This window comes from Syngnathoides biaculeatus, chromosome 12, assembly GCF_019802595.1.
Source record: "Syngnathoides biaculeatus isolate LvHL_M chromosome 12, ASM1980259v1, whole genome shotgun sequence".
Lineage (NCBI taxonomy): Eukaryota > Metazoa > Chordata > Actinopteri > Syngnathiformes > Syngnathidae > Syngnathoides > Syngnathoides biaculeatus.
In genome coordinates this window covers 10,185,370-10,198,154 of record NC_084651.1, presented here as the reverse complement: position 1 = coordinate 10,198,154, position 12,785 = coordinate 10,185,370, and the positions used below count along the sequence as shown (strand labels likewise).

General features: G+C 43.5%; 1 protein-coding gene and 1 long non-coding RNA gene across 2 annotated transcripts; one reads left to right on the top strand and one right to left on the bottom strand.

Moving 5' to 3' along the window:
* On the top strand, positions 1-7,693 carry LOC133510168 (uncharacterized). The gene is made up of 4 exons (XR_009797535.1): positions 1-157; positions 1,044-1,088; positions 1,179-1,223; positions 7,577-7,693. It is a non-coding gene; the product is annotated as an uncharacterized LOC133510168 (long non-coding RNA).
* A 2,214-nt stretch (positions 7,694-9,907) lies between these two features.
* Positions 9,908-12,574, bottom strand: six3a (SIX homeobox 3a). The gene is made up of 2 exons (XM_061837918.1): positions 11,883-12,574; positions 9,908-10,597 (listed from the first exon to the last, which is right to left on the bottom strand). Exons 1-2 carry the CDS (start codon positions 12,572-12,574, stop codon positions 10,405-10,407), a joined length of 885 nt encoding a protein of 294 aa, XP_061693902.1. The 3' UTR covers positions 9,908-10,404.
* Between the last annotated feature and the right edge of the window lie 211 nt (positions 12,575-12,785).

The window sequence follows — 12,785 nt, the reverse complement described above, 5'->3', positions numbered from 1 at the left end:
CCTATCCACTGGGTCCGCCCAGAAGTCTGGGATCACGAACTGTGACAAGTCAAACTTCTTCCTCCAGCTTTCGGCTTTTTTTTTTTTTTTTTCTATTACTTACGACGACTTTTGGGTTCTTTACAGCACAGAAAGGCGTCTGTAATTCCCCTCCCTGGTAAGTAGTTTTTATAGTTGTTGTTGTTTTCTTTAATAATCTTAGAAGACCGTGAAATGGCCCGGTTGAGCCTTCCACCCGTCAGCTGAGTTGAACATTTTGGGCTAATTAGCTTAGCTAGCTATATGAGCTAAAATAGCCTACACTAGAATGAAGTTTGTAATATTTTAAACTACTGTTTTAACAGCAGACCGTGTTCTAGAGTAAATGTACACGAACGTAAATTACGAACGCTTAATTATTTTTTTGTCCGAAATTGCCCTCCCCTTTCACTCAAACCACACTTGCTGAGTCTGTTACGTATAAATTTAAAGTTTTAAGGATGTTTGAGCTTCATTCACTTGTCGAGAAACGCTGTATGGACGCAATTTAGGTCGTTTGTGGGACAGTAATGGCTCCAATGTTTGGTTCGAACACCGAAACTCCACTAAATTGCAAATGAAAAGAAGTACCCCTTTCCCGCCTCCCCTCCTCGGTGAGCAAAAGACTATTGGGTAGTATTTGTTCTTAAAATTTACACGACGCGACACGTTTAAAAATATATTTGCTAATATCGGAAACAAACTTGGTATTTTTCGCTCCTCTGTTAATGTTGGGTTATTTGCAACAGTGCTCGTGCACGCAATGTCTTAGCAAGCTTAGACTGATGAGGTACATTTGCAGTGGAAGTACAAATAATTACGTTAATTTCAGATCAGATTTAAATGATTTTGTAAATGTCATTATGCAGGCTCTGTCTTTGGACGAAAAAGTGCATGAAGCAGTGCAAATGAATCTTTCCTGTCCAAAACAGAGTTTTTTGGGTTTTTCTTAAATATGCAATCCCTTTTCTGTTGTCTCATTGACATTTTGAGTATCTCACTCAATAGTTTGTCATCTTTTGCAGTTTCATCAACAGTATCAGGGTACTTGTGGCAACTTCTCAGTATTTGTAAGTAGACTATTTAATGGCAGCACCTTATTTATATCATTGTCACATGTTCAGTTTAACTGTGCTAATTGTTTTCATTTTCCTTTTCAGGGTGATGTGGAAGTTCAAAGAGTGCACTGTAGAACTTTCTAGCAGGTATTTGTTGCTCAAACATTTCAGGCAATGACACGGGCATCCTCGGGGCAGCTATCGTTTCCCGTGTCCATACAAAGATTGTCGCCGTATGTTTGGTACATGGAGTAAGACATTAAATCACACTTATAGAACTCATTTTAAACAGACAACTCCAAAACCATATGAAGCATATACCGATACCTTCCAATGTCATGTGTGCTCTTGCATCGAAATAGCAACAGAAATTGATTTCTTTCGACACTTAAATGGGCATCTCAGGCACAATGAAACTGTTGGGTGTGGGTTTTTTTGGGGGCTGTGCATTTAAATCCAACATTTACCATACATTTAACACACAAGAACTGGAAACATGACCAATATTTGTTAGATTTTCAATCTTCATCTATTAAAGCATTGATTTGCGACAGTTTTGGTAATTTTGCAGATGGGCATGCATGTTGTTGACCTGGGAAAATATTGTTCATGTTCCAAAGCGTGTTATTAATGAGGTCCTTTCTGAACTTGGCTATACATTGAGTACAGAATGTTTGTCATTGACAGAAATTAGTTTCTGGTGTTTTTCAGAGCCATAATCTCTGTCTGGAAATAGTTAATGACCTTTCCACTGTGATGTAAAATCCATCCATTAGATACAGTAATTTCAAAAGATGGCCCTCTAGCTGCATTTACTTCCAAAAACTTTCCGACGTCCTGAATTAGGCATTTATATTTGACTGACGTAAAACGACTTATTGACCTGTAGTGTACTGTAAATTGTCAAGTACAGAAAAACACCTACCATGATAAATTCAATCTCATTGTAGTTCACGGGTCAGTCATATTTACTCCAATTTGATCTCAAGTAGCCCGGACCAGTATATTTGTGGCCTCGTACAATAAAAAATGGCAATTTGATGTATTTTTTTTTTTATTTTATTTTTATTTTTTTACCATTTTTAGGGGCACGTAATTATAGATCTGCGTGGGAAAACACATTTATCTTGTTGCAAATTGTTTCAAATAATACGAGCAATCTCAAATTTCATGACTAAACTTGAGCAATTTCAATAATGAATCAATTTTCATTACGCATGCAATTTAGAGATCAGCTCTATAAACGAGCCCGGAGCCCGACTGATTAGATATTCTGCCTCACGGTCCTGAGTACCAGGGTTCCAATCCCGGCCCCGCCTCTGTGGACTAGAATGAGACTAAGAGACTAAACTAGGCTGCTTGGTGGCCTGAGAGTGAGTAAGCGAGTGTGGAGGATGAGACTTCAATAATACATGGGTAGAAAGGCGGGGCGGGGGGCCACCTCGGGACAAGGGGCCCGACTAAGGATGCCACTCATGTATAGGAGCGCATTAAAAATGGAACAAGTGGTCGGACAAACAGCCGGACCCCCTCCAATTCGACCCCAGAGCCCCCCCACACATGTTCCCACCGTGTGCCGGTTGCAGCATGTTACGTTTCCATGCAGCTTGTAATGCAGAGACAGTGAAGTACACATGATGTACAGTTATGTGCAGGGAGACGACGTGACTTCCACATGGCAAGGGGAGCAACTGGAAGTGAGTCATGCAGCCATGATCACTTGGCTTCATTTCCTGTACGCTGTACAGGCAAAAGTATTGGGACAGGTCCAGATTCCACTCGCAGTCTTGGAGGTTCCCCAAAATTATTTTGAATTCTCTCCCATTCGTTACAGTGGTGTGAAAAATTATTGTCCCTTCCCCATTCAAAGTTTTCCTACATACGCCATACAAACTTAAAATGTTCTTTCAAAATTGTAATTTTATTGGTTAGGGGGCACAGTGGCGCAACTCGTTACAGTGTTCTAAAGACCCGGTTTCAAATCCTGGCCCCGCCTGTGTGGAGTTTGCATGTTCTCCCCGTACTTGCGTGGGTTTCCTCCAGGCACTTCGGTGCACTAAATGGACACGCTAAATTGCCCGTAGGTGTGGTTGTGAGTGCGACTGTTGTCTGTCTCCATGTGCCCTGCGATTGGCTGCCAACCAGTTCATGGTGTACCCCGCCTCCTGGCCGATGACAGCTGGGCTATGCTCCAGCACTCCCACAACCCTTGTGAGGATAAGCGGGTCAGAAAATGAATTAATGAAGGGCGGAAAATAACTCTTCCAAGATCCTTGGTCCTGTGAGAATAAATAAATATTAAATGGTGTTTTAACTGAACTACTATCCATAACGATTCAGTTTTATTTTCCAAGGTGGAAGCCGCACTTCATCACCGAGCAGCCAAATTACACTTTTGTCAACTGATGCACTGAAGCGGGATCAGGAATGTGGTGCATGCAGCGGATACATCATCAAACATAAATACCGTCGTCCACCCACACCTTGACAACTTGCCAAAATTTGATATATGTTTGTCATTAGACTCTATCTGCAGACTGCAGCTCTGCTTATTTTCTGGCTTTAACTTCGGTGTGGTCAGGTCACTCCTCGAAGGTGGCAGTCAGCCTCACTCCAAAATCATGGGTGGAGAAAGATAATGTGTATTGTAATTTACTTCTTGCTCAGACATTTTTAAAATAAGACAGTTAATAAAGGTTTGATTTTTTTTTTTTTTCCTGCATTTGATTGGTTGGCAGGCATCACCAACACTATTTACAATTTATCCAAAAAATCCAACTGAGAGCTGCTTTCTGTTTTTCGTTGACGGTGAGTATTCTCGCTGAAGGTTCCATTCACATTCCAAACATTTCACGCCATCAATGTGACCTCGGTGACCCCACGGGACTGTTTTGCACACGCACGTGAACGTGAAAGTAAGTTTAGGACAAGTAAGTGGCCGCAAAGCGTGGAAGTAATAGCGCAAATGTTCTTGCCCCCGGCGTGTCCGGGGCTTTCGTCGTCCCGTCTAATGACGGCGTCGGCCCGCGGCGTCCGGCGGCCTTCTTTATTGCTGTCCACTTACGGTGAAACCTTCTCTGTAACTTGCTCGCCGTTGCCGTCCTCACCACAATAGGCGGGTTAAACGCTAAAAAGCCGCGCTCCAGCGGTGGCCATTACGCCCTCAGCGTCATAGAAACACACACACACACACACACACGAGTCATTCACTGACTGCTTGGCAGGTCTCAGGGTATCAGTGTTGGTAGAAGAGGCACGGCTTTGGGTTCCGTTACACGGGCTGAATCTCAGATCTTGCAGTAAAGGGAGAAGCTGCTTCGGTGTTCCAACATCGTTTGACTTTTATGTCATCAAACTTTGATGATTTTGTGTATGTGAGTGTGTGTGTCGCTTGTGCCTTCACTACAAACATGACTGTACTGCTCACGTCCCCTTTCACATTAACTACTAGAGATGCGAAACACAGATATGATAAAGTGGAGCTACTGTACTTACCACTGCCAGTGTTTTTTTTCCCAGTTGTGCATGTGGATGTTTATTTTTCTACCAGTTTTTGATCTCACCAATTACTCTCAATCACATTTTTTATTCCCTTTATGTGAATGATAACAAACTGATTACAAAAAAAATTGAGAAAAAGAGACCAGATGTTTTTTTCCACAAGTATGTTCCCTACTAAAAGTTGTTTTTTTTTACATTGACACTAATTTCCATTTAAATTTTAGTTTTTAATTTAATGTGGATTTTTAGGTTGCATTATGTTCCAAACAGAAGAGAGTAGTTACATATCTTTTTATTTTAAAAAAATTGTATCGTTTCCCATTTTTCTTAGATTTATAATTCATTTTACTTGTGTACATTCTTCATCCGATTAATTTATAAAATACCCTTTAAAATCTTTTTATTGAACATCTCGTGTCAAATCCCTGTATATTAGGCAAAGTTTCTGTCCAAAAGTGGATATATAAAGTCGACACACCCCTCTTTGAATGATGATTAAATGAGACCAAGAGAGAAAGAAAATTCTAATGTGACTTCTGTACAACCAGAGCAAAATCTTTTTTAAAGAGTGGGCACGTCATAAAACACTTGAAATCGTGTGGTTGCAAAAGTCTGCACACTGTCTTGCACTGTGGCTGGCTTGTGGGGGTTTTCAAAATGTGACATTACGCATGGCTGTGGGTTAACCTGCTAAATGTAATCTGCATGCACTCTTTCAATGACAAAACCACAATATTTAATAAGGGTAACCCATTTTTTTAAAATCACCTTTGGAGAAGTATTACGTCAAACAATATGCGTTTTATGGTGATTGTGCAATTCTCAGCGGTGTGCAACAAAGTAAACCATCCTCATTTGGTTCTTCATTGAGTTTGACAATTTGTTGGCTGTTCACCTGAGAAGACGAAAAAAATGTTAAAAAAACTAGAAACTGCTAAGTCTGATCATCTATGTGTACGAAATTCATCATCTTTAGCTTTGTAAAGGCTTTTTTTTTTCTTACAAAAAAATCGTAATTATATTTGATGTTGTGAGACTGTGCAGGTTTGCCTCATGAAATGTCCAGTAAGTAAAATCGTTCGCAACATCGCCGCTAGATGGCAGTCAAGGAACACGATTGTGTCCGCTGTGGTCAACAAGCCCCCACCCCCCTGCACCCAATCCCCCGTGCACCCTCACAGTGGGCGCGCGTGTGCTCGTGCGCGTGTCAACTGGGAGTGGCGGCTGCCCTAATCCATCCCATATAGCGTTGTAAATGGGGGATGAATTGATAAGGGCAACCGAGCGTCGGTCAATCCCTGACCTTTTGTTTGGGCTTACTGCACAAAAAGCCTGCGTCACGCCAGGGGAGGCTTTTGGCCTCGCTTTAAATGAAAGACATCTCTGCTACTGATGCCATAAAAGTGCCCTGCTGCAATATACTGCAATGTGTATCCTACGGATTACACTCCGCATACGTAAACTATTTAAATCCCATATTTTCTGGCATTGTAAAACTGATGGCTTCATAATTTAGTTACATGCAATACACGTGTATTTTCCCATATCAGCGTCCAGAAAGTCGCAAAAGTGAACATGGAAATGCAGATCTTGGACGACCGTAATGAGTTTTTGTAGCATACCCCAGAAAGTGTGCAGTATCACTCGACGCTAATTTGCACACGTGTTTATGTGACATTCTCCACCATAACGGGGCAGATGGCAGGAACACACGCGAAACATGTTTTGCCGTCCTATGCTAAACATATGCTCGCGTTTTACACGCGCGTGTGTGTGAAGTGCACGCTAAGAAGGCCTGAGAACGACGGGAGAAAACACAGGTGCTCGAGCTCCACGTAAGCTGCTCAGCCCTCTGTCCGCTCGGTGTGCACAGGGCGCGAGATCACAGCTTGCACCCGGTGGCCTTCCACAAACAACACACACATATATGCACGGTATCCCCCCCCCCCCCCAATCCCCATATGTGGATGCACAGGCTAAGCGCGTGCACGCGAGAGGGTTCACGCTCGCTCGAGTAAGCCTGATGTTGCTGGGCTGCTTTCATGTTTCGCCTGTTTTGAAAAGATGAGCCTTGTGCGCTAACACACACACGCGCCGTGCACTTTGAGAGTAAACACCATGACGTCCAAACAAATTAATTAGCAGCGCGTCTTCAAAAAGTGTGTGTGTGTGTGTGTGTGTGTGTGTGTGTGTGTGTGTGTGTGTGTGTGTGTGTGTGTGTGTGTGTGTGTGTGTGTGTGTGTGTGTGTCTGTGTGTGTGTGTGTGTGTGTGTGTGTGTGTGTGTGTGTGTCGCGGTATATGGAGTAAGTGGACAACAAGCTGCAGGTGCAGGGCGCGTGCAATTTCCGCAGTCGACGCGCCGGCGAAATTCCACGCAGTCGTGAGTTAACTTGCAAAATGTGATATGCAATCATCTGCCCATTATGATGGATCACAGCATCTAGCAACACGCTCATTTTCTAGCCTGGGGAACCTCACTCCATTCACAAATACTGCACATATAAAATACTACATTGGGAGAATAACTAAAATGATGTTATTTACCACTACGAAAAATATAATACAATCATGTTGTATAAAATACAGTAAATTATTATATAGTAAGATTATTCGAATATTGCTATTTCTACAAAAGCCATTCATGTGACCCGGGCGTACTTAATACTATACAACAAATGTATGGTATAGTTCAAAATTGTTCTTTTGTGTGTGTGTGGGGGGGGGGGGCAACTAATTGTCCGTGAAATTAGAGGAGCAAAATATTCGAAAGCAAACTATATTTGGTATGATAACAGCAATCATATCCATACAGAAAGCACAATAGGCTTTCTTTTATTGCGCCATTGGATTGTGCAAGTGTACCTAATACTTGGAAAAGTCAGCGTTTACTTCCAAGCAGTTACGAACGCCGCGCATGACGGAGATGCAATCAATCGATCGATAAATAACAAGAATGCACGTGACGAAGTAATAAGGAGCTGTTTGATTTTTGCTGCAGTGGGAGTCTCGCTGATGGGCTGCTGTCGCTACTGCATGAGTACACACCAATGGCCAACTTGGGTGCAGTTAAGCGGCGAAATGTGACGAGAGGGAGAGCAAAAAAACAGGGCAGGGCAAGTATTTCTCACCGCCGGACTCCAAACAACACCTCCCTGATTTCCTCCCCCACTTTCCCTGTTAACTTTGGGGATGCCTGAGTGGATGAAGACTCCAACGCAACCCCAAAGTATGTTGTGAGACAAGTTCGAGCGGCAGGAAAATCGGAATTCGAGTCAAAGTGCGACTGGTTCACATTCTTGTCGGTGACTCTCGTCTAAGTATCACACACACAGATTACTCCTCGCTAAGTTCTTTTGTGTGCTGATCCATATTTGACTTGACACATCACGAACACGACCCCCCCCCCCCCCACACACACTCACACTTTCAGACGCGCCCACGTATGTTTTCCTGTGACACGCCCAAACCTTCGAGGCCCAATTGGACTTCAGTTTTAAAAAAATGTTTTTTTCAACATCTTTATAGTCTAACACATTTAACCACGAGCACGAATCTACACTTGTTTAAAAAAATGGATCAAGATTTTTGGCTTTATTAGTTATGCTCGCTTTCTTTTTTCTAGTAACATTTCTATAAATTTAAATTGTTTAGGTTTCATTAGAATCAAAATTACAACCTTACTATTTTTTTTGGGGGGGGGGTTACGCGTGTGTATGCTTAAGTGGTTGATTGTACCAAAAAGGCATCTGCCAGGTAGTTGCTTCTTTCTATAATAATAGTAACAACAATCATCGTTGTAATGTTCCTATAATAACGTTTAAATAATTAACATGTTAAAAGTATTTTAGTACTAATGTAGCCGACACCAAATACAGTGAACGCCCTCCATGTTTTTTTTTTTTCAATTAATGGAAGAATAATGCACTAAAGCCTTTTTTGGGGGTAGGGGGTCAAAATAGGAGCTATTTTTTTTTTTTAAATAAAACAAGACTGCCTTCCCGTATATATTAAAATATATCCTCTCCCTTCCTCTTTAGCGCCTAATAGTAAATGTTTCAAATGTTCTCCACAATGATCCCGGCCCAAAAGTGTTCTGTTCCCCAGGCAGGCCTTAGAAGTGCAGTTTTACACTTGTTTGTATCCCTGAAATCGCCCCCAAAATAAAACCAGGACAGTAGTCTCTTTAATCCACACTTTCATATCTTCCCAACACAACACGACTCCCCCCGAAAAAAATCCTGCAAGTGTCCTGTGACAAATGTTCTCATTGGTTGGAGATTTAGCTGCAAAAAAAAAAAAAAAAGCGATTGCATGGGTGAATGCGCCCCCCCCCTTTTTTTTCGGGGGTGAGAGGGAGGGGCGTGGGGGTGCTTGTCGTCCCAAGAAGAAAAGGTCTTTTGAGAGGGCCACAATGGCAGATTGGGCCATGGGAGGAGTCCTCTCGCGATTAGGCCATTTAATGGCGCGTTTACTTAATTTCTGCATTGACCAGCGACGGTAAACAAAAGGTGGAAATGGCGTTTTTGTCTTTGTTTGTTTTGTTTGTTTTTGTCAGAAAGTTCGCATCTTGGAGTTTCGCCGCAGGTCACGTGTGAGGCGATGTGCCTATTTTAATGAAACACAATTTGACAACATACCCCCCCTCCCCATCCCGTTTGTCGTTTAAGCTCCAAAAGGTTTAGGTGTGTTGACCCCGAAACCCCGTCGCCCCCTTTGCCTGGCTGTAACCTGCTTCAGCCGTAAACCCGCAGAGATGAGCGTTAATGCCCCCGCAATCCAATAATGATCCAAAATGAACATGTGTTTAGCCACTTATCGGATGGAGAGAGCCACTCAAAATCACGCCAAAACATTTCAATTAAATATTATATTTGATTATTTAGAAAAAAAACAACATAAGATCCTATGATATTCACATATAAAAACATGGTTTGAAGGTGAGGAGGAGGAGTGTCCACATTGTGATATGCGCAAATGTCACATGTCATACATAACAGACAGGCCTTCAGCACGTGAGTGTTTTCCGTTTGGAACAAATATTTTATGTAGGAACACCAAGTCGAGAAAAAGTGAGGGAGGAGGGCTAGAAAATAGGATGAGTGGGTGGGACAGGTGGCCAGCCAGAATTATGTACAAGCATATTTTTACACCTATATTACACAGCGGGAGCGTGGTGACATTGTTTTTTTTTTCTTCTTCTTCTTGAAGTATTCATCATCCCATATAAAAGAAATTGTAATAAAAATTCGAAAATAAAAATCTGACACATTGTTTTGACCCACACAGGCAGTAACAAAGGACTAATATTTTTTCTTTCTTTTTAGGGAGCAGAAAAAGAAAACAAGAAAAAGGTGCTTATACGACTTGAAATGATTGTCTGGTGAACAAAAAAGAAAGAAACATGCATTTTGTCCGCGTGACGTCATCGCCAAAAGAAATGGTCCAAATGTTTTGATTCCCTCTGCTCGCTGCTCCACAGGATGCAACAGATTTTAATTTTAAAAATAAAAACAAAGAAAGGGGAATAATCATGCAAGTCTAGTTTCGTTGGTGTGAGGGGGCAGGATGAAGAGGAGGAGGGGGGATAGCATGAATCCTTTTTGAAAGCGCTTTTACTTTAAAAAAAAAAACACGTGCTTTATCTCTTTTTTATGTCATATTTATAGTAATCGGTCCTTTGTCTTCCTCCATCCAAGTCCTTTTTTTCCTCTCAGGTCCATTTTCCCTGTAAATAATTCTCTTTTTCTTGTGTGTATGTGTGTGTGTCTGTGTGTGATTTTGTTGTTGTTGTTTTCTTTCCATGTTTTTGTTTTTTGATTCTGCGTATCATACGTCGCACTCCGAGTCACTGGAGGTGACGGACAGGATGGAGGTGCCGGTGTCGGCCCGCTCCGTCATGCTGGACACGCTGGTGGTGGGGCTGGCCGCCGTCGAGGGCGACTCGGCCGAGCTGTGAGGGGTGAGGCCGGCCTCGGAGAGGGACCGCATGCCGGCCGGTCCCATTGCTTGGTGCTGGAGCCTGCAAAGGATGAGAAAGAGAGAAAAAGAGTGAGTTTTAACACATAAAACAAGGAAGAAAATGTCAACAAGACTTTTTAAAAGGCACCCCCATGCGGCGTTAGCGCCCTTCCTAATCATGCGCCCCTCTTTTTTTTTTTGCCCCCCAAAAAAGGCAAAAAGCAAAAACCAAAACAACCTCGTTCAGCCCCCCTGCAGCCGGCCCCAATGCATCAAACCGCCGCGCAGTTTGCAGCGAACGTTGCAGGGAAAGGTCGTGACGCCGGATTCGGATTGGACTTGCCATAGTCTGCTTTTACTTTGCACTTCCAACCCACCGGACTGGACCGGTGGCACTTTTGCACGTCCGTGAATGGACGACGTGGCGCTTGTCGCGCTCATCCCAAATGTTTTTTTGCAATCCACTCATGATAATAACTCCACCGCGGGGGCACGCCAGGATAATAATATCAGCGTGGAAATATATCTCCACCATTAAGAACGCCTTTCATATGGCTTACAACTCATCTGCTCCTGTATTATTATTCTCGTTTTTTTTTAATCAATTATTGCTATTTTTGCAGTGCAGTGATAGCACACTTAATGTTATGAATACAAATGTTTCAATGATATTTTCTATTATCCCCTCCACGGGATAAGCTTCCTTTGTAGCTATCTAAAGTGACATTAAAAGGCAGCATAAAATGTGCTCGTTCAGCTTTCATACACAATAAACCATCCCATTAAAATTAATTTTAAAGTCTAGAAAATCCAGTTTGAACAAGATGTTAAACGTTTTCCCATACAAAGGTGTTTTTAAACCCCTTTAGAAATATTTTAAATATGTGGAAAATATCTTTCGAATAGAAGAGAAATAATAGGAGCACCTAATGTAGGTTATTGAGGCAGTCGCGTTTTCTGCAAAAATGCAAATAAAACCGTGTAAGTATTAGTATAACGATGATCCAAAAGTATTTTCATATTTGATCATTAGAGCCACAGCAATAAAAATATTTTCAACGCAAAGATCACGCAAAAGTAGTTTCAAATGTGACCGCGATTTTCTTTAAAAAAAAAATTAAAAAAAGGGAAAAAAAGAAAATCTCCAATGCGTGCCTGTAATTTGAAAGTAAAAATGATCTGCGAGGAAAATGTGAGCAAATTGCTGTACGTGGGTTGCACGCGACGTCAAGCGAAACAAGCGCGACCCTCGCGGCGGTTCGGGCGACGTAGCGCCGCGACCGTGTGGCCGCTCTCGGTTCCGGTTCTCGACTTTCTCGGAAGGCAAGAAGCAGGGCCGCACCAACCTGTTTTTGGCCGCCGCGGCTCTGTCTCGTTGCCTCCGGTTCTTGAACCAGTTGCCGACCTGTGTGGGAGTGAGTCCAGTGGCTTGCGCCAGTTCCCTTTTCTTGCTGGGGTTGGGGTAGGGGTCCTGCAGGTACCACTCCCGCAGCAGGCTCCGAGTCCGCTCCTTGAAACAGTGGGTCTTCTGCTCGCCGTCCCAGATGGTCCGAGGTAGCGGGAACTTCTTCCGTACGCGGTACTTGTCCACGGGACCCAGCGGGCGTCCGCGCAGCTTCTCGGCCTCCTGGTAGTGAGCCTCCAGCCACATGGCCTGCAGCTTCCCGTGCGAGTCCTTGGTGAACTTGTGGTTCTCCAGGATGTGGTAGAGGTCCCTGAAGTTGCCCGTGTGGAAGGCCACCACGGCGCGGGCGCGCAGGATGGACTCATGCTTGTTGATGGCCTCGCAGGCTCCGGGCGCCACGGGCAGGGACCAGAGGAAGCGACCCAGCCGCTCGATGTCGCCGGTCTCCTCCAGCGTCTCGCAGACGCTCGCCACCTGCTCCGGGGAGAAGTTGAGGGTGGGTAGCTGGAACATGGACAAGTCTTCCGGGGACCTGGCGGCGGGCGCGCTGTTCGCCAGCAGCAGTGGGCGATCAGCGAAGTTTGGCAGGAAGAAATGGGAGGGATAAAGCTCTAAAGGCGATCGGAAAACCATGGAAATGACCTGAGAGGGAAACCCAAATTATGGAGAAAAAAAAAGAGGGGGCAACGAGCCCGAGCGGAGGAGCCGCGGCGAAGTTGCGCCTGAAAAAAAGCAGATCGAATGATTCAATGGCTATCGCCTAATGACACCAGCCTCATAATATCTCCCCCCTAAATCCGCCGTTGAGTGTAGCATTGAAACATTTTGTTTCCCTTTTCTATTG

Bases quoted from the DNA above. Each gene is read 5' to 3' on its own strand.
- six3a (XM_061837918.1), bottom strand. From the start codon at position 12,574: ATGGTTTTCCGATCGCCTTTAGAGCTTTATCCCTCCCATTTCTTCCTG. The intron at 10,598-11,882 runs GTTGGTGCGGCC...CATCCTTTGCAG, and splicing joins GCCGCGGCGGCCAAAAACAG to GCTCCAGCACCAAGCAATGG.